This window comes from Indicator indicator, chromosome 15, assembly GCF_027791375.1.
Source record: "Indicator indicator isolate 239-I01 chromosome 15, UM_Iind_1.1, whole genome shotgun sequence".
Taxonomy (NCBI): domain Eukaryota; kingdom Metazoa; phylum Chordata; class Aves; order Piciformes; family Indicatoridae; genus Indicator; species Indicator indicator.
The window spans coordinates 16705333-16722807 of NC_072024.1; the positions used below are offsets into that span (position 1 = coordinate 16705333).

At 54.9% G+C, this 17475-nt stretch overlaps 1 protein-coding gene across 1 annotated transcript in view; it reads right to left on the reverse strand.

Moving 5' to 3' along the window:
* DNAH1 (dynein axonemal heavy chain 1) overlaps positions 1-17397 on the reverse strand; it is a 115366-nt gene extending 97969 nt beyond the window's left edge. The window contains exons 1-2 of the mRNA XM_054387214.1: positions 16489-17397; positions 14934-14996 (exon numbers count right to left, since the gene is read on the reverse strand). Of these exons, the coding sequence (XP_054243189.1) occupies positions 14934-14996; positions 16489-17397 (972 nt within the window). The remainder of the gene's footprint in view (positions 1-14933; positions 14997-16488) is intronic.
* Between the last annotated feature and the right edge of the window lie 78 nt (positions 17398-17475).

The window sequence follows — 17475 nt, forward strand, 5'->3', positions numbered from 1 at the left end:
ACATTTGCTGTTTAGAGGCCACAACTTTGATTCCCAGTCCTCTGGGATATTCCAGGGCATCATCTTCAAGCTGGCTTCCTCGCTCAGCTGTGGTTGTGTCTGAGGGCTGGTGCAGGCTCTGAAATCATGAGAGATTGGTGTTAATAAAGGCAAACACACACACACAGAGCCCCCCTCGCTTTATTTTACGAGTGGCCTTGTGCTGGAGATGGCACATTGTTTCCCTTCTACATCCATCCATCAAGCACAGCTCATCTCAGCCTCCGATAAATCCTATTATTTCAGCTGCACATATCCACTGCTTCCAAATCAGCAGCTGATGATACGCGGAGTGTCGCAATAAATGTTTATGGCTCTGCCTCTCCTCAGCCTTTAATTTCAATGGCTTGATGTGGATCAGCCTGCTGAACGGCAGCCCCTTCACTGCCGTGTGCAAACAGCTTGCGTCGGGGGACCGGCGCCAGCTCCGCTGCTGCGCTGAGCTTGGCTTGTTAGAGGTGTTTCTAGATATGATCTTGTAAGTCATGAAAACAAATGGTTTCCTCCAGCCTTGAGCTAGGATCCTCTGCTGCACAAAGAGCGCTGGCTGCGGATGTGTTTCTGCGTGGATGGATGCCCTGGGTGCATGCACAGGCTGGGATTTTATGGAAGCACAGCCCCACCTCTGCGCTGCTGGGCACGTTCGCAGCTGAAGCACACCAGCAGTTTAGGAGCTCCACGCTGGCTGTGAAAGCCAGCAATTAAACATTCCCCCAGAGCAGCAAGCGGCTGCTTCCTTGCCAGCCTCCTGCCTTTGCCACAGAGCAGACATGCAGGGCAGGAGGATTCTGCTCTCCCCTGACTGGAGCACTGCAAAGGCCAGAGGATGCTGCTGCAGGGGTCAGGACATGCTGGTGCGAGGTGCTGCACACACATCTGTTTTCAGCTGCATTTTGGACCTGACAAGTCTGGTTATGAAGTCTTGGTGCAGACTTTGGGTCAACAGACTGTGAAGAGAGTCCAAGGCAGAGCTGAACCTACATCTCTGAGGCCTTACTCAAGGCAACCATCCCTCTACAGATCCCAGGGTGGATTGACTTCTCAGTATTGACCACACCTTGTGTCCCACTATGGACAAACCCAGGCTTCCTCAGCCAAACATTCCACCTATATACACAAGCCAAAACCTGGCCACCATGGTAGTCAAGTTGAAAGAGTGTTTCACAGCTCCACGGGGACAAGAGCTCATAAGTCCAGAGCAACTGCAAAAGACACAGGATGTAAACTGCAAGCACCTCCAGGCTGCTCAAGACCAAGAGAACACATGTGGGAAGGAGGAGACAAAAGGCACATCATCAAGTTTGCAGATGACACCAAAGCAGGGTATGTTTGGAGGGAGGGTGCTGGTTCCAGCTCCTAGCAGGATGGTCCCTGTGTGACTACAGACCTTGTGAGGTCTATAGTTTCTTGAAAGATGCTCCAGTTCTGGGAAAAGTGGGGATGTCACTGTGCAGGTGTCATTGCTTGGAGATGGTACACGCTGCAGGAGATAAGTGAAGATGGACCTGTCCTGTTTACAGCAGGCTCAACGGCCGGATGATGAACAAGGGAGATGAGAGGGAATAGTCATTCATCCCTACTGCAGCTCTTTGCAGCTGTCCCTGAAGGAGAAGGTACAAGCCCATGGAGCTTGGCTGTTCTGACACTCACTGGACCAACAGAGAAACCCCAGCACCTGCACTGACACAGTGACGTCAGGTGTCTGTCTCTGAGGGACAACACATGCCCTGCTGTGGGGCACAGACTTGCAGCTATGGCAAAGTTATTCTGGGAGGTTCAAGACCAGCAGAAAGAAACAAGGGAGGACCAGAAGACAGTGATGGGTGACACCTGAAGATGGTGTTATCCATGTGGTGACACCACCATGGAACTGGCTTCTGGTCCTCCCTTCTGTCTTTCTGCTGTACACCACCATGGGTTGGGAGCAAAGCCCTTGCAGGACCAAGAACACCTTAGGCCAGGAACACTGCTGGTCCAAGCCTGGGGAAGGGGGGCAAGGAAGATGAGATGGGGCTCTGCTTGCCAGGAAAAATGAAGTTCACAGCTCGCTTGTCAACACGGAAAGGGGAAGGGGGGTCTTCCTGGGAGAGGGATGGAGCTGGGGAGCGTGGGTCGTTAGCCTTCTGCTCACATCGGCGGGGGGAAAGCAGTTTCATTTGCTGGCCTGATTGGACTGATGAGATTTCCATATTCTTCATTAAGGGGCTGCCAGCGAGAGCGGCTGGGCTGCCATTTCCCATTACTCACAGCCTATCCATTATGCAAAAGGCAAAGGGGAGAGGGACGCGCGGGTGAGCCCAGATAGCAGCTGTAACGATCCTGTCAGCCTCCCTGCCTGGCTCGGGCCGAGGGCAGCCGCAGCGCTGGGAGCTGCCTCGGCGTGCTGCCTGCCTGCTCCTGCCTGCTGGGCACATGCTCACTCCCGTGGGTGCCAAGTTGGTGGCATCACACTCTGTGTCTCATCCTGGCTTCTCTGTACCCCATGTGGAGCTCTCCTTCTCTACCCTGCTCCTTGCCAGCCCCAGGACATGCCCACCAGTCTCACACCCATCCAAGGGGGCTTCAGGACACCACCTCTCTAGTCCCTTTGCCATGGCAGATGAAGTGAAGCTGCCCAGTGCTCCACACATCGCTGGTGTGTCAGTATGGTGTAGTAGGGAGAGGGGAGAGGAAGGTGGGAAAGCCTCCTTTGGTCATGGAGGAATAAAAGGCAGGAGCAGGTCCATCTGTGTCCCACTGAGCCCCAGGTGGGCTTCTGCCTCAATACTCTCACCATGGGAGCATCCAGGGCTACAAGTACCCTAGTACCCTGCTACTGCCCATCCCTCCCTGGGTGGCACAGCTCGAGCATCAGGCTGTTTGATGTGGCTACATGTGGTTTGAAAGCTACCTATGCCCAAAGGATCACCACCTGGACCCTGACCCACCTAGAGAATGCCTGTTATGGGGGAGATCAGGAAAACTGCCTCTCAACCCCAGTATTGAACTGGGCTGCTGTGGGGAGGTCTCACAGCCAGGAGCTCTTCCCAAGGTATTCGTCATGCCTGACCTCAGCTGTCACCAGCAGGCAATTATCTTGGTGCTGAGATTACAGTGCAAGGACCCAGCCCTCCTCCTGCCTCCCCTCCAGCCCCCATCTCCCCTCTTGTCATGGTGGCACAGGCAGCAGTAACTGTACATTGGCTGGCAGGCATGGGCAGTGCAGCCAGCTGTGCTCCCCAGCACCCATCCCAGGTGATGGAAGGGACTCTCTGCCCAGCTTCTGCCTTGGTGGGAGCTGTGGTTCATGGCATGGGGAGAAGGATGAGGGGAGGGATGCTGGTGTCTGTGTGGCCTCTCCCTCCCCTCTCCAGCTGCCAGATGTATTTTATGGGATGGTTTCCGGAGTCTTGCCTCTCTGGAGGGTCAGCTTGAAGTGAGGCTGCTACTCATGAGGCTCTGCTTGGAGGAGGATGCCAAATGCCCAGATTCTGGAAGGAGCAGGGACATGTGGCAAGAGACAGTCTCCATTTATTAGTGACAGCAATATCAGCAAAAAATAGCCTGATCTTTGTCACATCTTCATTCCTCCAGTGTCTCTGCAGGGCACAAGAAGAGCAGCTCTAATTGCTCCTGGGTGTGCAGAGCAGAGATCAGAGCCTGGCAGCTCTCTCCTTACCCTCTCACGCTTTCTTCTCACCTTCCTCTCATCCTCTCTGCCCTTTTCTTTGCCATTCCCCTTTCATTTGCCAGCACGAATACAACTGGCACGCTTGGCTGTCTCTGCTGCTTCATCACTGCCCATACTCATCTTCAAGTGCCTTCAGAGACCTCAGTCCTGGTGACTTTGCTGAGCCCTGGGGAGATGTTGCCTGCTGTTGTCCCCTGCCTTCCTGGCTGTTTTGGGGACCACTACGGCAAACACTCTTGTCCCTCCCCTGCTTGCAAGCAGGAGGACCGCATCAAGAGGGAAGGGCAGGGGCTGCTTCAGGGTGGGAGATCCACCCTGGTTGGGAAGAAGGGTTAAGGGCCCATGGGGTGGTGCCCTCACTGGGTGCCCATCAGCTACTCCATGTCGCACCACCAGCAGGACACTGAGTCCCTTCCTTGTTGGCGAGGCTCCAGCCTGGCAGAGGAAGCTGCTGAGAAAATGCAATTACAGCAAACAACAGCCACACGCGCAAGCGCTGCAATCCACACCTGGCACTAATTAACTTAATTAGCCCTTAATGAGCTACACTGGTCGGAAGGCCTATTTTTACTTAATTAGCCCCTAATGTGCTTGGCAGAAAGTGGAGGCCCTGATGGATGGAGGGGTTTTGCCTGGCTTCCTCTGCTCCAGCAGGATGCTCCATCATCCCAGCATCCCTAACGAGCTGAGCTGCCTGTGAACAGAGTGGGATTGAGCCTGGGATGGGTGGGAGCTTGGTGCTCGTCAGGTACCTGCCTGGCCAGTGGTGAAGTTTGGTTACACTCACAGGGAACCCTGTGCAGCCTGTCACTGTGTTCTACCTCCCACAAGGCTGGGTGACATTTAGAACCTGTAATGGTACACCAGGTGGGTGGAGTCTTGGTGCCAGTGCATAAGGCTTTCCTGGGGATATGATGGCCTAGAGGTGCCAGGCTGTGCCATGCAGTGATGGCTGGATCCAGCCCCCAGGAGGGGAGAAGTGGTGGCCAAGGTCCAGTGCTTCTTTTCCCATCCTGGGGAGTCTCATCCAAAGAAACACCCCAATGCACAACACAGGCAGAGTGGGTGGGACAGGGACCCCACTGGTCCCCAGGGAAGATGAGACTGGAGCGGACTGGGGGCAGGGATGGCCCAGTGCCACCAGCATCTCTCTCCTGGGTTCTGTGCTCTCCAGCCGCAAACTGGGTGAGAAGAGCTGGTCCCAGGTGCAGGGATGATGCTTCAGGCCCTGGATCTGGCCCTGCTGTTTCCACAGCAACCAGCATCATCTGGCCTAGCCCTGGTAGATGCAGCATCTCTCTGGGGGCTTCTAGGAAGCTTCTTCCAATGGCCTGTGTTACAGATGCAGGAACCAGCACCTTGAATCACACCCCAGAGAGGCTAAAAGTAGGGAGCAGGTACCTGCTGTAGCAAGCCAGGGGCAGTGGCAGTGGCAGGGTAGGGAGGTGCTGGCACCTGTCACTGGCCCTTATTGGTACCATCCCTTGATGGAGAGAGTTTTTAAATTAGCAGAGCAGGAGTCAAGAGGGCAGCACTGCTGTCCCAGGCTCATCCAGCTCTTGCCCAGTTGGACATCTCTGTAAATTAGAGACCAAATTGTCTGAGCTTTCCATCAGCAGCAGAGCAGCTGCTCCCACGATGCGCTTGCGGGTGGGGTGGCTGTCCCTCAGGGCAAGGCACAGCAGGGATGGACACTTTGGGGCTGGTCCTCACCCGGGCAGGCTCAATGAACAGTGCCATGACAGATGTTAACCTTCCCTTTGGTTTTGTCCCTAGCTCCTTCCATTGCTCCTCATCCCATGATGTCCTAATGGTCTCTACAACCACCTGAAGGCAGGCTGGAGCAAGGAGAGGGCAGCCTCTTCTCCTTGGTGTCAAGCGACAGGACTAGAGAAAATGGTTTCAAGCTGCACCAGGAGAGGTTCCGGTTGGATGCTAGGAAATGTTTCTTCACTGAAAGGGTTTTCAAACATTGGAATGGTCCGCCCAGGGCAGTGGTGGAGTCACCATCCCTAGAGGACTTCAAGCAATCTGGGGACCTGATGCTTAGGAACACAGTTTATTTTTGATCCTTCAGTGCTGCGTTGAAGGTTGGACTGAATGATTTTTGAGGTCTCTTCTGGGATTCTGTAATAAAGTTTCTCTTTCTAATTTCTTCCTCATTATCTGTGCCCAAACCTCAGCAAAACACTGGCCTGTTGCTTTCCCAGTGCAGGTTGTGGAGTAGAGTCACCGTAGGTCCCTGGCTGCTGGGGCAACTGTCCCTTCACCCCATCCCATGGAATCCCCTGCCTGCCTCCCTCAGGCCTCTCTGGGCTGATGGATGCACCTCTGGCTCATTTGCTTAACGAGTTTGGGGGCAATAAATTGGTCTTTATTGCCTTTCCTGGGTCTTAAAGGATTTTGCTAGTTGTGGGAAAGGTTCACAGGCTTTCAGAAGGTTTCTTCTGATTCAGAACTTGGTTTATTCACTCTGTTCTTACCGGTGTTTCACATCAGAAGTGTGTGTCCCTTTATTCACACCTGAAGTGTGCTGAGTGTTTAGAGAAGGGTTTAGAAGCTGGCAGTGGGAGTGGGGAGGGGTCTGAGGGTGGCTGGTGAGGCTGCCCAGCACTCCTTGGCTACAAAGGAGCAGCCTGTCTCCTGGGGACATCATGTCTCTGAGGGAAATCTTGTCCCCAAGGATTGTCCTTGTCCCAGATAAATTTCTGTTCTGGATGGTGGTTCTCTTCAAAAAGGGTGTCCTGTCCCGTCCCCAAGGGCCATCTTGTCCTGCATTGTGGCCTTGTCCCTAAGGGGTATCCTTTCCTAGAAGGATCCTCTCCCTGAAGCAAGTACTGTCATGGCCAGTGGTCCTTTCCCCAAGGGTCACCCTTCCCTGGATAGAGGTCCTATATCCAAAGGTTGTTCTGTCCCTACAGAACATTGTGTTGGAGATGTGGCTCTGGACTCCCCAGTCCCACTCAACAGGACATTTTCGAGCCTTCTCACACCACAGCACACCCAGGCCCTCGTGAGTCCCCCAGGCACCCCAGCCTCCTCTAAGGGGCTGCTGTTTGCCCAGCCTTGCCCCCCAGCAATGCCCTCGCTATGCCTGCCTCTCCATGGGCAGGTCCTTCATGGGGCAGCTCACAGCCTGCCTACAACAGCACTTTGCCTCAGGAGAAAGGGGTCTCGATTCCCAAACCAGGGCTGTTATTTTGTTGTTGTGAAGAGAAAGTAGGGCACTGAAGTGCATTTGAAGGTGAGCTGATACAGATTTATTGGTGGCCAGGTCTCTTTGGGAAAGGTATTTAAGTAGTGCTATGAAGATGCTGGAAGAGCATTTGCAGTGGTGAAATCTGTCATTCACCCCTAAATGAGGGGTCCAGCCATGCAGCTCACACAAAAGGCAGCTGCTGCTGTAGCAGCGTGGCTTCTTTAACCATGGACTGAAGCCTGTGAACACACCTCTATCCCCTCCTGCTAGCTGTCAGGTCTGGTGTCCCTAGGGGCCTTTGATACCCATCTTCTCCACCAAACACACCATTTGGCCTCTAAAATCATAATATCATAGAATTGTTTCAACTGGAAAGGATCTCTAAGATGAAGTCCAGCCAACAGCCTAAGACCACCATGGCCATTAAACCATGTCCCAGAGTGCCAGGTCTACACCTCTGCTGAACACCTCCAGGGACAGTGTCTTCACAGCCTCCCTGGACAGCCTGTTCCAATGCCTCACCACTCTTTCTGTAAAGAAATGTTTCCTTATATACTATCTAAACCTCCTCTGGTACAATTTCAGGTCTTTTCCTCTTGTTCTATCACCTGATACTAGAGAAAAGAGACCAATCCCCACCTCACTACAACCTCCTTTCAGGTAGTCATAGAGAGCAATGAGGTTTCCCCTGAGCCTCCCCTTCTCCACTCTGAACAATCCCAGTTCCCTCAGCTTCTCCCCATAAGACTTGTTCTCTGGACCTTTCAGAAAGAAGCACTGATCCAAAGATACCTTGCTGCTGTCATCCCAGTGGTGCTCCCCAAGGACATTTCCCATCTCACCTGGTCACTGTTACCTCCCTGGGAAGGGAAAGCCTCCTGGCACAGCACAGGCATCACCCCTGCCTTCGGCTTGCTTGTTAATCTCTGGTTGGAAACGGATGCAAGCAGGGGAGAGATAAATTAGTCCCATTCTTCTGGGAAGAATGAAGTGACCCTGCGAGGCGAGGGGCGGTGGCGATGGCTGCCCCCCTGGCCGAGGCAGAAATGCTAATTTCTCCTTTCCTCCACCAAACCACAGAGCGAAAAATGCTAATGGGGCTGACGGCAGGCTGGAGATAAAAGTCTGTGTGTCTGCCTGTGCAGAGGCAGATGGGTTTGAGCGCCATGATAAGCTGGCAAACAAGGTAATTAAAATAATCAAAATGCTAAACAAAGGGGAGGATGGAGGCAAGTGGTACAAAGGGCTGGGAGGGACAAGCAGCTCCTGGGAAATGGCATCTGGGTGCAGGCAAGGAAGGGGAGGGCAGAGGGGTGGTGGTGGGTGGGCTGGGTCTCCCATGGGAGTTGAAGGACTGCAGGATGCATTCAGGTAACCCATCCTATCGTGGAGCCCTGTCCCCAGGCTTCAGCTGCCCCCTGACATGGGGACATCTGCCTCTGCCCCAGCCGCTGCCAGACAGTGCCTGCCACAGGGTCCTTCACAATGGGGTTTTGCGGGTGGAAGTCTCTGCCCCAGGCCGTCACTCTGCAGTCAGGAGGGAACGTTGTGCAAAGGGAGCTCAGGCTTGGCAGATTTCTCTGCTTGAAAGCAATCTGCCCCTGTCCTACTGCTCAAAATGTCATAGAATCACAGAATGGTTTGGGTTGGAAAGGACCTTAAAGACCATTAGTTCCAAACCCCTTTGCCACTGGGGCACACTTGCCACTAGGCCAGCTTGTTCAAAGCCTCATCCAACCTGGCCTTGAACACTTCCAAGGATGGGGCATCCACAGCTTCACTGGGCAACCTGTTCCAGTGCCTCACCACCCTCACGGTGAAGAACTTCTTTGCATGTAATCTAAACCTACTCTTTAAATCTAACCTCATGACATTTGCACAGCCACACCTCTCAAGCCTGCCCAAGGTCCTCTGGATGGCATCCCTTCCCTCCAGCATGCCAACCACACCACTCAGCTTGGTGTTATCAACAAACCATCCATGTTGCCAATAAACATGTTAAACAGCACTGGTCCCAGTACTGACCTCTGAAGAATTCCTTACCCACTTGTTCTGTGCAGCATCAGCCTTCACCCTGCCCTGATGCTGTCCTCAGGCCTGGCACAAGGGGCAGTGCCACCCAACATACTCCCACCCTGTGTCACCCTATGTATTCCTCCTCCCCAGGGGCACAGCACCCACTGTGAAATGTGCTCTGGGCAATGGGAACATCCCTGCTGGGCTGCCCCCACCATGCAAGGTGCAAGGTGCAACATGCAGTGGGCGATGTCCCTGATGCCTCTGTCACACAATGTGCAGCATGTAGTGTGCAACAGGGATGTCCCTGATGGGCTGCCCCCACCATGCAATGTGCAAGGTGGAACATGAGACATGCAAGGTGCAACATGAAATGTGCAAGGCGCAACGTGGTACGTGCAAGGCGCAACGTGGTACGTGCAAGGTGCAATGGCACATCCCTGATAGGCTGCCTCCAACATGCAGCACTCACTCTGCAACATGCAATGGGGATGTCTCTACCAGGCTGTGCCACCCCGTGCCAGGTTCCTGGGTGCCCAGAGGAGTGTGCTTCTCCTTCCCCAGGGCTGTGCTTCTCATTCCCTGGGGCTTGCCCAGTGGCCATGCCATGCTGCTACACACCCTTGCTGAAGCAAGGAGCCTGCGAGACAGTTTTAGCAGTAGCCGTGGAGGGTAGGGAAGAAGCAGATGCCCTGTGAGATGCTCTGGGAGGGTGAGGGCTGAGATCCCCCTGGCTGAGCTGCCTGCTGCGAGGGAGCTACAGCCAGAGAGCAGGCCGGCGGCTGGCAGCCTGCCCGGCGGTGAGCTGAATCTCCGGCTGCAGTTTGAAGCTCACAGACAGCTATTTAACACAAACAGCCAAGCTGTTATCTTTTCCCTTAGGGCCACCATCCCTTTCGCTTCTCAAATGCCAAATTACAGCCTACATTTAATTTCAATGCCATGGGGAGATGCATGTCAGGGGAGGGCAGCTTCGTTTAAAATTAGCCACATTAGATTAGTGGTGATACAGCTGGGGAGGATGGTTTTGGAGAGACAAGAATGCATCCCCATGAACTTTGGGGGAATTCCTCCAGGCACGTCAAGGATTTGGGATTTGGCAGAGCTGAATCTGCCCCATCTGCTGCAGCCCTGGCTCCCGCAGGGATGCTGGCTCTGGCTGGGGATGTCCCACACTGCATGGGGCCAGGATGTGGGGCGTGGGAGGCACGGTGCCGAGCTGCCATGGACGGATGCAGGGCATGGTGTATGTTTCCAGCCATCGCCTGTTAGTGGTTTGACCAAGAGAAATTCATAAAGATCTTTAATTAAAACAGTGTATTATTTCTCTGGCAGTGCTCCTGGGAGCAGGGCACAAGGTAGTGTTGACTTTCTGGCCAGTGTTGGCATTGGTGGGATTCTTGTGACCTTTTTCCCTATAGGAATATGGGTTGAGCAAACAAGGGGGGAAAGAGCAATGAGCCTCTGCTGGCACAAAACTACACCCTGCTCTGGTCTGTGCCCCAAAAAGCAATGGTCATTTGTTTTTTGTTTTTTTTTTGTAGGGGGGAGGGGTGGGTGTGTGGGGGCATTAATCAGAAGAATTTGAAACCAGCTGTGTTCATGTAAAAAGTGTTGGCCCCAGTCTCAAAATTGTTAATTTTTTTTTTTTTTTTAGTATTGAAACATGGAAATGCTAAAAAGTGTGGGCAATGCCTTCATGGGGAATAGTAGTGACAGCCAGAAAAAGCAGAGAGAGCCTGTAATTGCAGGCTTTCACTGACAGCAAAACAACCCTTTAATAATAACTAAATACAAAGAGCGTGCAGAGAGCAATCTTCTCCAAAAGAAACAAACACTCATTTCCCTTTTGCTTCCTCCTCACCAGAAGCATTTCTGCTACAAAAGATCCATCCAGCATTGCCCTGTGCCTCCTTCAGCCTCAGGGCCCCAGTGTGCCCCACCAAGCATTTCCAGGCTCTCTTCCTCCTCCATGCTGGTACTAGTGGTGCCAGCCTGGCCACACGTGAGGTGTAAGATGGGTTCATGGCACAGAGGGTGTGGCATCCTGTGCGTACTGGATGATAAAACAACTGCAGCCCTGAAATCTCCTGGGGCAGGGCTGTAGGGCACAGCACATTGCGAATGAAGAAGAAATATGGAAAAGGAGATCTCCAGGGAGTTTTTTGATGGGGGTAGGGGCCATGAGCCAGGTCCACCCTTGCTCTGACTCCATGTTCAGGGCAGAGCCCCTCAGGAAGGCTGCATCAGGAATCCGGACAGCCCCACGGCACAGGGATGCTGCTGCACATCCTGTCACTGGGGTACTCCTGCATGTCCCTCTTGCAGGGCTCCTTCTGTGCATCCTTATCACGGGATGTGCCTGCATCTTCATCACACAGATGGTCCTATGTGTCCCTGTCATATCCCCACTGCAGAAGTGCTTCTGTGTGTCCCTATATCAGGGCCACTCCTGCATGTTCCCATCACGGGGATGATCCTGCTCAGCACTGGTGCTAGCTGGCTGCAACCCTTTGGGTGCTCACCTCAGGTCACCCTACATGACACAAGGACTAGCATGGCTCCAGCAGGAACAGAAGAAATGCTGATGGAGCCATGGCCAGTCCTGTGGGGACCTCAGCAGACCCTGTTTCTCACAGCGTGCTGCGACCCTCTTGAAGCACCTCCCAGTTTCAATGGACCACATTGTCTGTCTCTGCCTTGCAGAACCCCTCTGCCCTGGCACAGCAAATTACCCCCCTTGTTGTGGGCAGCTCTTCCGCGCCCCAGGACCACCCAAAATAGGGTTTGCCTTCCCACGCAAACACTGGCTATTTTTACAGCAGGTGAGAAAGTGGTGGTGAAGGAAGCAAAGAGCGAGGCCGGGCAGAGCTGTGCCGGGCAGAGCAGTGCCGGGTAGAGTAGTGCCGGGTGGAGACGTGCGGGGCAGAGCCGTGCCGAGCCGCAGGGACGTGCATCAACATGCAGAGCGGCATGCCAGCCCGACGGTGGCTGGACGGTGTCTAGCTCACCCAGACAAACTGCTGCGGGGAAAGGTGGCAAATTCAGCCCTAAAAATAACGCTGGCGAAGGAGATTCTTTGCCTTGAGCTGGGGACAGCAAGCTGAATCCTGCCCGTGGGACCTGCTGGCAGGAGCTCCTTGTGGCTCCTTCTATAATTAGGCTGTAATTTAGGCGCTAGCTCCAATTAGAGAAGCAAGGCCACATCTTCAGCTCACATAAATCAGTGGGGTAGCTCTGGTGCTGAAGTCACCCCGTCTGTCCCCTCCTAATCCCCAGGGGTGACATTTGGGGTGGGAAGCTGCTGTGCCCAGCCTGGGCTGGCCAAGCCGCTGGTGCCAGCCCCGGTGCTCGGGAATCTGCTGCCTCGTGGGGCTTCGACTAATGTGACTTGCATCTGTAATTTATTTTTAAAAGGGGATTCTTGCTTTCTCTCTCTCCAAGCTGCCTGCTGGCTGCTCCTGGATTTTCCAAGCAAAGGGAAGGGGAAAAGGGGTATGAATAAAATATCATCATGACAGCTTTTATATATATACATGAACCCGCTCCACCAGGCTGCAAGCTTCATTTTTAAATAAGAAGCTCGACTCTGTTCCCAAGAGGCCAGGAGAACGCGGAGGGCTTTTAAGAGAAGGGACCAAAACAGAAGGGCATTTTCCTCTTCCATCACATCAGGCTGGAGCTGGGTTAATTACGCTTCTCTGTCCTGATTTAAGCACGGGAGCTTATTCAGTACAACTGTTCCTTTATTAATGAATTGCAACCCAATTTTAACCAGAGGAAGCTGGCGAGAAGGAAAAAAAAAAAAAAGGAGGAAACCTTTTGCCAGCGAGCTATGTTTGCTGCTGCCTTGCATTTACGTAACTTCAGAGTGATGCATTTTTAAAACCAACCTATTTTGGGGCCCGGCTGGACTGCATGGGTGCACGGACATCCGTGCAGATGTGCTGCCTGGCTTCTTTCTGTGTGCGCCCCGTGCTTCCTCCTGGGCACGGCTGGGATCCTCCACCCTGCTGGGATGGGACATGGCTCTCTTCTCTCTGCCGATGCGTGAGATGCTGCTGGTTAGCTCTGGCGTGCGTCATGGGGAGCTTATGACCTGGTGCCAGCCAGTCCCTACAACAGCACCCCAGGGCTCTGCTCCTGCCCCAAGCCATCCTCCTTGGGCTGGACAAGGGGCTCATGGAGGGTGTCCCAGGGAGCCAGGGCACATGCTGTCCCAGTCCTGTGCCCATCCCACAGGGCAGTGCTAGCACCTCAGGTCCTGCTCTGCCTCACGGCTGCACTGGGGACTCGCGGGCTTTGCCGCCCGGCGCTGCGTGCCAGGGAACTGGGGACATATGCTGCTTTTTCACGCCACGGAAACAACACCTGCTCAGCTCCCTGCTCAGCCCCAGGCAGGCAGGCAGGGAGCTCATTCTCCTGGTGGCCCTCAGGAAATCCATATCAGCCCCAATTGGGCTGAGCATCCCCCTTCCAGCCATGGGTATCCATGGGTAGCCTGACTTCTGAAGTCTTACAAGAAAGCACAGCTGCTCCCCAGTGCCATGCAAGTAGAGAGAGATGAGAGCATCTTTCCCAGCCCTGCCATGTGCCAGGACCCAGCCTGGCGCCGGCACCCACCGTCGGCACTCACCGATGTCTCACTTCACACACTGGAGAGGTGCCGGGACCGGGGGAGGGGCGGGCAGCTTCATGGATATTCATGGGCAGAGAGTTGGCTGATCAAAAGGCACAATCCTGTTTTCCTTTATAATATATCTGGTTAATGCGGACTTAATGAACGAATGAATAATAAATTAGTCCAATTTTGCTTTCTTTCTTCTTGGAAAGGCAGGCGCAAAGGGGGACTCTGTGCAGGTTTGATTGATAGCAGGGGCTTGCTGGGAGATCTGCTCCTCCAGCCCTTATTAAATATGAAACAAATAACGGTGCAATTGGTTTCATCTGGTTGCAGTGGCGGATGCCAGCCAGGCAGTGGGAGAGGAGGAGGAGGAGAAGGAAGAGGGATTGTCTGTTGCCTTTGGCCCATGCTGAGAGAGGGCACAAGGTCCCCAGGAATGGAGCTGGACAGCTTGGTGTGGTGGGGTGCTCTTGTTGGACTGCTAACCCAAGCAGGCTATGGGCATGGCAGTGCAGGAAGCAACCAACACTGCATGGCACTGGCATGATCTGTGTTTGGGGGTGGTGCAAAAAGCATCACAAGAGGATGGATTGGCCCTGAGCTGGAGCAACATGGGGTCTTCTGGACTGAGTGGGATGGTGCCTAAGGAGCTTTCACCAGAAGGAGATTACAAGCTCCATCAGGGAGAAGAGTTATGGCCACCCCAACATCATGGTCACAGCTCTGGGATGATGAGAGGCCACATGTCCCCATGCAGCAGCACAGCTTGTTGATCCCGTTCTGCTTCTGCTGGGTCTAGCTCGTTACAGCCCTTGGGTTCATTTCACATCCCATCCACTGATGTGAAGCACCAGAACAAGGTGTTGAATCACAGGCCACTGTTGCATCCTCCACCTGGCTCAACCATGGGAAGGGTGCCACACAAAAGGTTGTCATGTCCCACTTCCAGCACCACTCTGCCCTGCCTGGAGGTGTCACCCAAAGTGGTGCACAGGGCCAGCTTATATTGCTAGGTCTCCCCTCTGTCCCCCCTGGTATCAGGGATGTCTCTGCCCTCCTGAACTTTCCAGGCAGAAGGTGATGGGTGTACTGTGCTGTCTGCCTCCAGGTGGGTGCTAGCACCTTGAGCCACCCAGTGATGCCCTATGGCACCCAGCCTCTGTCGGTGCAATAGGTGTTTGGTGTGAAAGCTGCTCAGCTCCAGGTAGCTTTCCACTCCTATCACTTCAACCAGAAAAAAAATAAGGGATTCCCAGCTGCCATGAGCTTAGGGCTGCTCTGAACTGCCTCAGCCCAGCCACCACACATCCCTTTGAGGCTCAAAGCCCCTTACTGGAGCCCTGGCCATGGTGGGAAGTCAGGCTGGGGATGAAAGCGTCTCTTACCTGCTTACTTCTGCTCCAGCGCTCAACGAACAGCAACGCACGGATTACCAAAAATAATTCCCCCTAGAAAAGGAGGGAAAAAAGAAAGAGGGGGGGGGGGAAGAAAGAAAAGCCTGTGCTGTGGGAATGACCGGCTAACCTCGAAAGCCTCTTACCTGGCTAGATTTAACTGCCTTTGTTGCTGCATCAGCCTGAAAAATCCGCTCTTGCATCATGTTGGTGTCGCTGGCAGCTCCGAGCTGCTTCCCGGCCCTTTGTAATGAAAGGCAGCTCTGTGCAGCGCAGTGGCCAGGGCTCCTCTGCTCCCTGTTTGGGCTTTTCTCCTGGGAAACCCAGCTCATGTACCGTGGGGTTTTAATTTGCAGGCCTGTGCACAGTGTGGTCAGGGCTTCAAAAGCAACCTGGGAAGGATTTGTTTGTACCAAACAGCCAGCCCAGCATTAAAATGTCTTCTGCCTCCTTGAGCCTGCTTATCGCCATGATCCGAATTGAGCCATTTCCAGCTTACCTGCAAAGTGGTGTTTCTGAGCCATCTCTCCAATCTATTAATTAATTAATGGCTTTATTATTGCTAAATGAATGGTATGGATTGTGTCTGAGGGCTATGGGCAAGAAGGACAGGGGAACTTTGGTGAACCCAGGGTGTTAAGGTGAAGCCTGTGGCTGTCCCCAGGGAATTGGCACTGGTGAGATGCAGCTCCCACACACTCCCCATCCCCATCCTTCTTCAGACAGAGTTCCAGGGCTCCCTCTGCACCCAGCTGTGCCATGCTCTAGCCAGCAGTGCCTTGGGGCTGGGAGTGGACAGGACACCATCAAAGGCCAAAGGTGGGGCTTTTTGGGAAGCAGCGGAGCACAGACATCTGTCCAAACCACCTGCATCATTAAGCTGTGCCCCAGGCCCAAGGGCCATCTTCCCTCATGATTTTGGGATGAAGTTGCTGCCCTTAGGCTGGTATGGGCAAAAGGGCATACAGGGTCTGCATCTTGCATCATGGAATTCCCATCTCACCATCCCCTCTCTGCCTGGCATGAAGAGGAGAGCTGCAGGGGCTGGTGTTCCCAAGCCTGGATGCCATCTGTGCATTACCTTTGATTTTTCTGCTGGCTTGGCCCTAGCCCTCGGAGATGGACAAGGAGGTAAATTGGTTGTGAGGCATCAATGGTCAAAGCATGCTTATGGATGGGGCACACCACCAGCCCCAGTGCCCCCTCTGAGTTGGTTTCACCTGGGGTGGAGTGTGGCAGCCACCTTACCCAGCTTAAAACCATGGAAGAGTGCCCACGCATGCATGGTTTTGGGGACCTGTGTGTGCCCCAGCACTGAGCTGCAGCACCGGTGTGGAATGCACCTGCAGAGCCCTATTGCCACGTGTCTGGGGACAGTCAGCCCCTTTCCTGGACCTGACTCCACTCAGTGGGTAGTGAATGGGGAAGAGGCCAGTGATGATGTTCCACTCTGGCTGAGATGGTTCTGATCTTTCCACCAGGGTGGGTATCCCAATCCCAGGCTGTGCTCCCCTGGTGCTCCCCCTATCCTGACCCATGCACTCACCTTGTAACCCACATGCTCATCTGTGCCCCCATCCGAGGCTGTGCCCCCCATTCTGGACTGGGCTCCACCTTTGCCCCGTATCTGAGCTGTGCTCCGCCAGTACGTCCCCGGGGCTGGGAGTTCCGGGGGGTTGTTGGGCAGCGCGGGGCGGGGGGCGGAGGGAGGCTGCAGAGGGGGTATGGAGAACGGCCGGCGCTGTCGGGGCTCAGGGTCGGGGCCGAGCAGGGCGGACCGCCGGTGCCGGGAGGAGGTCGGGGGCGGGGAGGGGGCTCTCACCGCCCCCCCTTTCCCACTGCCCGCCCCCGCGGCAGCGCGACTCGGCGGCGGCTGCAGACGGGGACGGAGGCGCCGAGCAGGTAGGACCGGCACCGGGGCCAGCACCGGCATTGGGACTGGGACTGGGACTCGGACTGGGACTGGGACCGGCACCGGGACCGGGACTGGGACCGGCACCGGCACCGGGATCGGGTGGTGGAGATCTTGCTGCTGGAGCAGGAGCGGGCAGTGGGGCGGGTGCACCAGGGCTCGTCTCGCTGAGTCCAGGGGAAGGGCGGGGAGCGGGGCCGGATCCTGCCCGGCCGATACCGGCCTTGGCAGGAGCACCTCCGGGGATGGGGAGCGGAGGAGCCCGTCGCGGGGGTCGCTCCTCTGTTTCTCCCTGCTCCGGCTGCCGTTGGCCGGTGGCGCCCGGCTGGAACCGGGGCTGGATTCCTGCTGCGGGAGGATGCCGGGAGGGAAGCGGCTGCCTCCCGGGACGGAGTGTGTGCGGTCCCGGAAGGCTCTCGGGGTGATAGAAGGTCTCTCGGGTACTCCACTGAAAGCGGGGCCGAGGTATGCTGGGGGCTGGCGAGGGCGTGGGCGCCTGCTGCGATGGCAGGTGGATCTGAGGTGGGGACCCCTCGCTCGCATGCTGGGTCCCCCACGTCCTCAGAGGCCACCCCTCTTGCCACCGTCATGGGGACACGGAGGCCTGCTGGAGAGCCCACC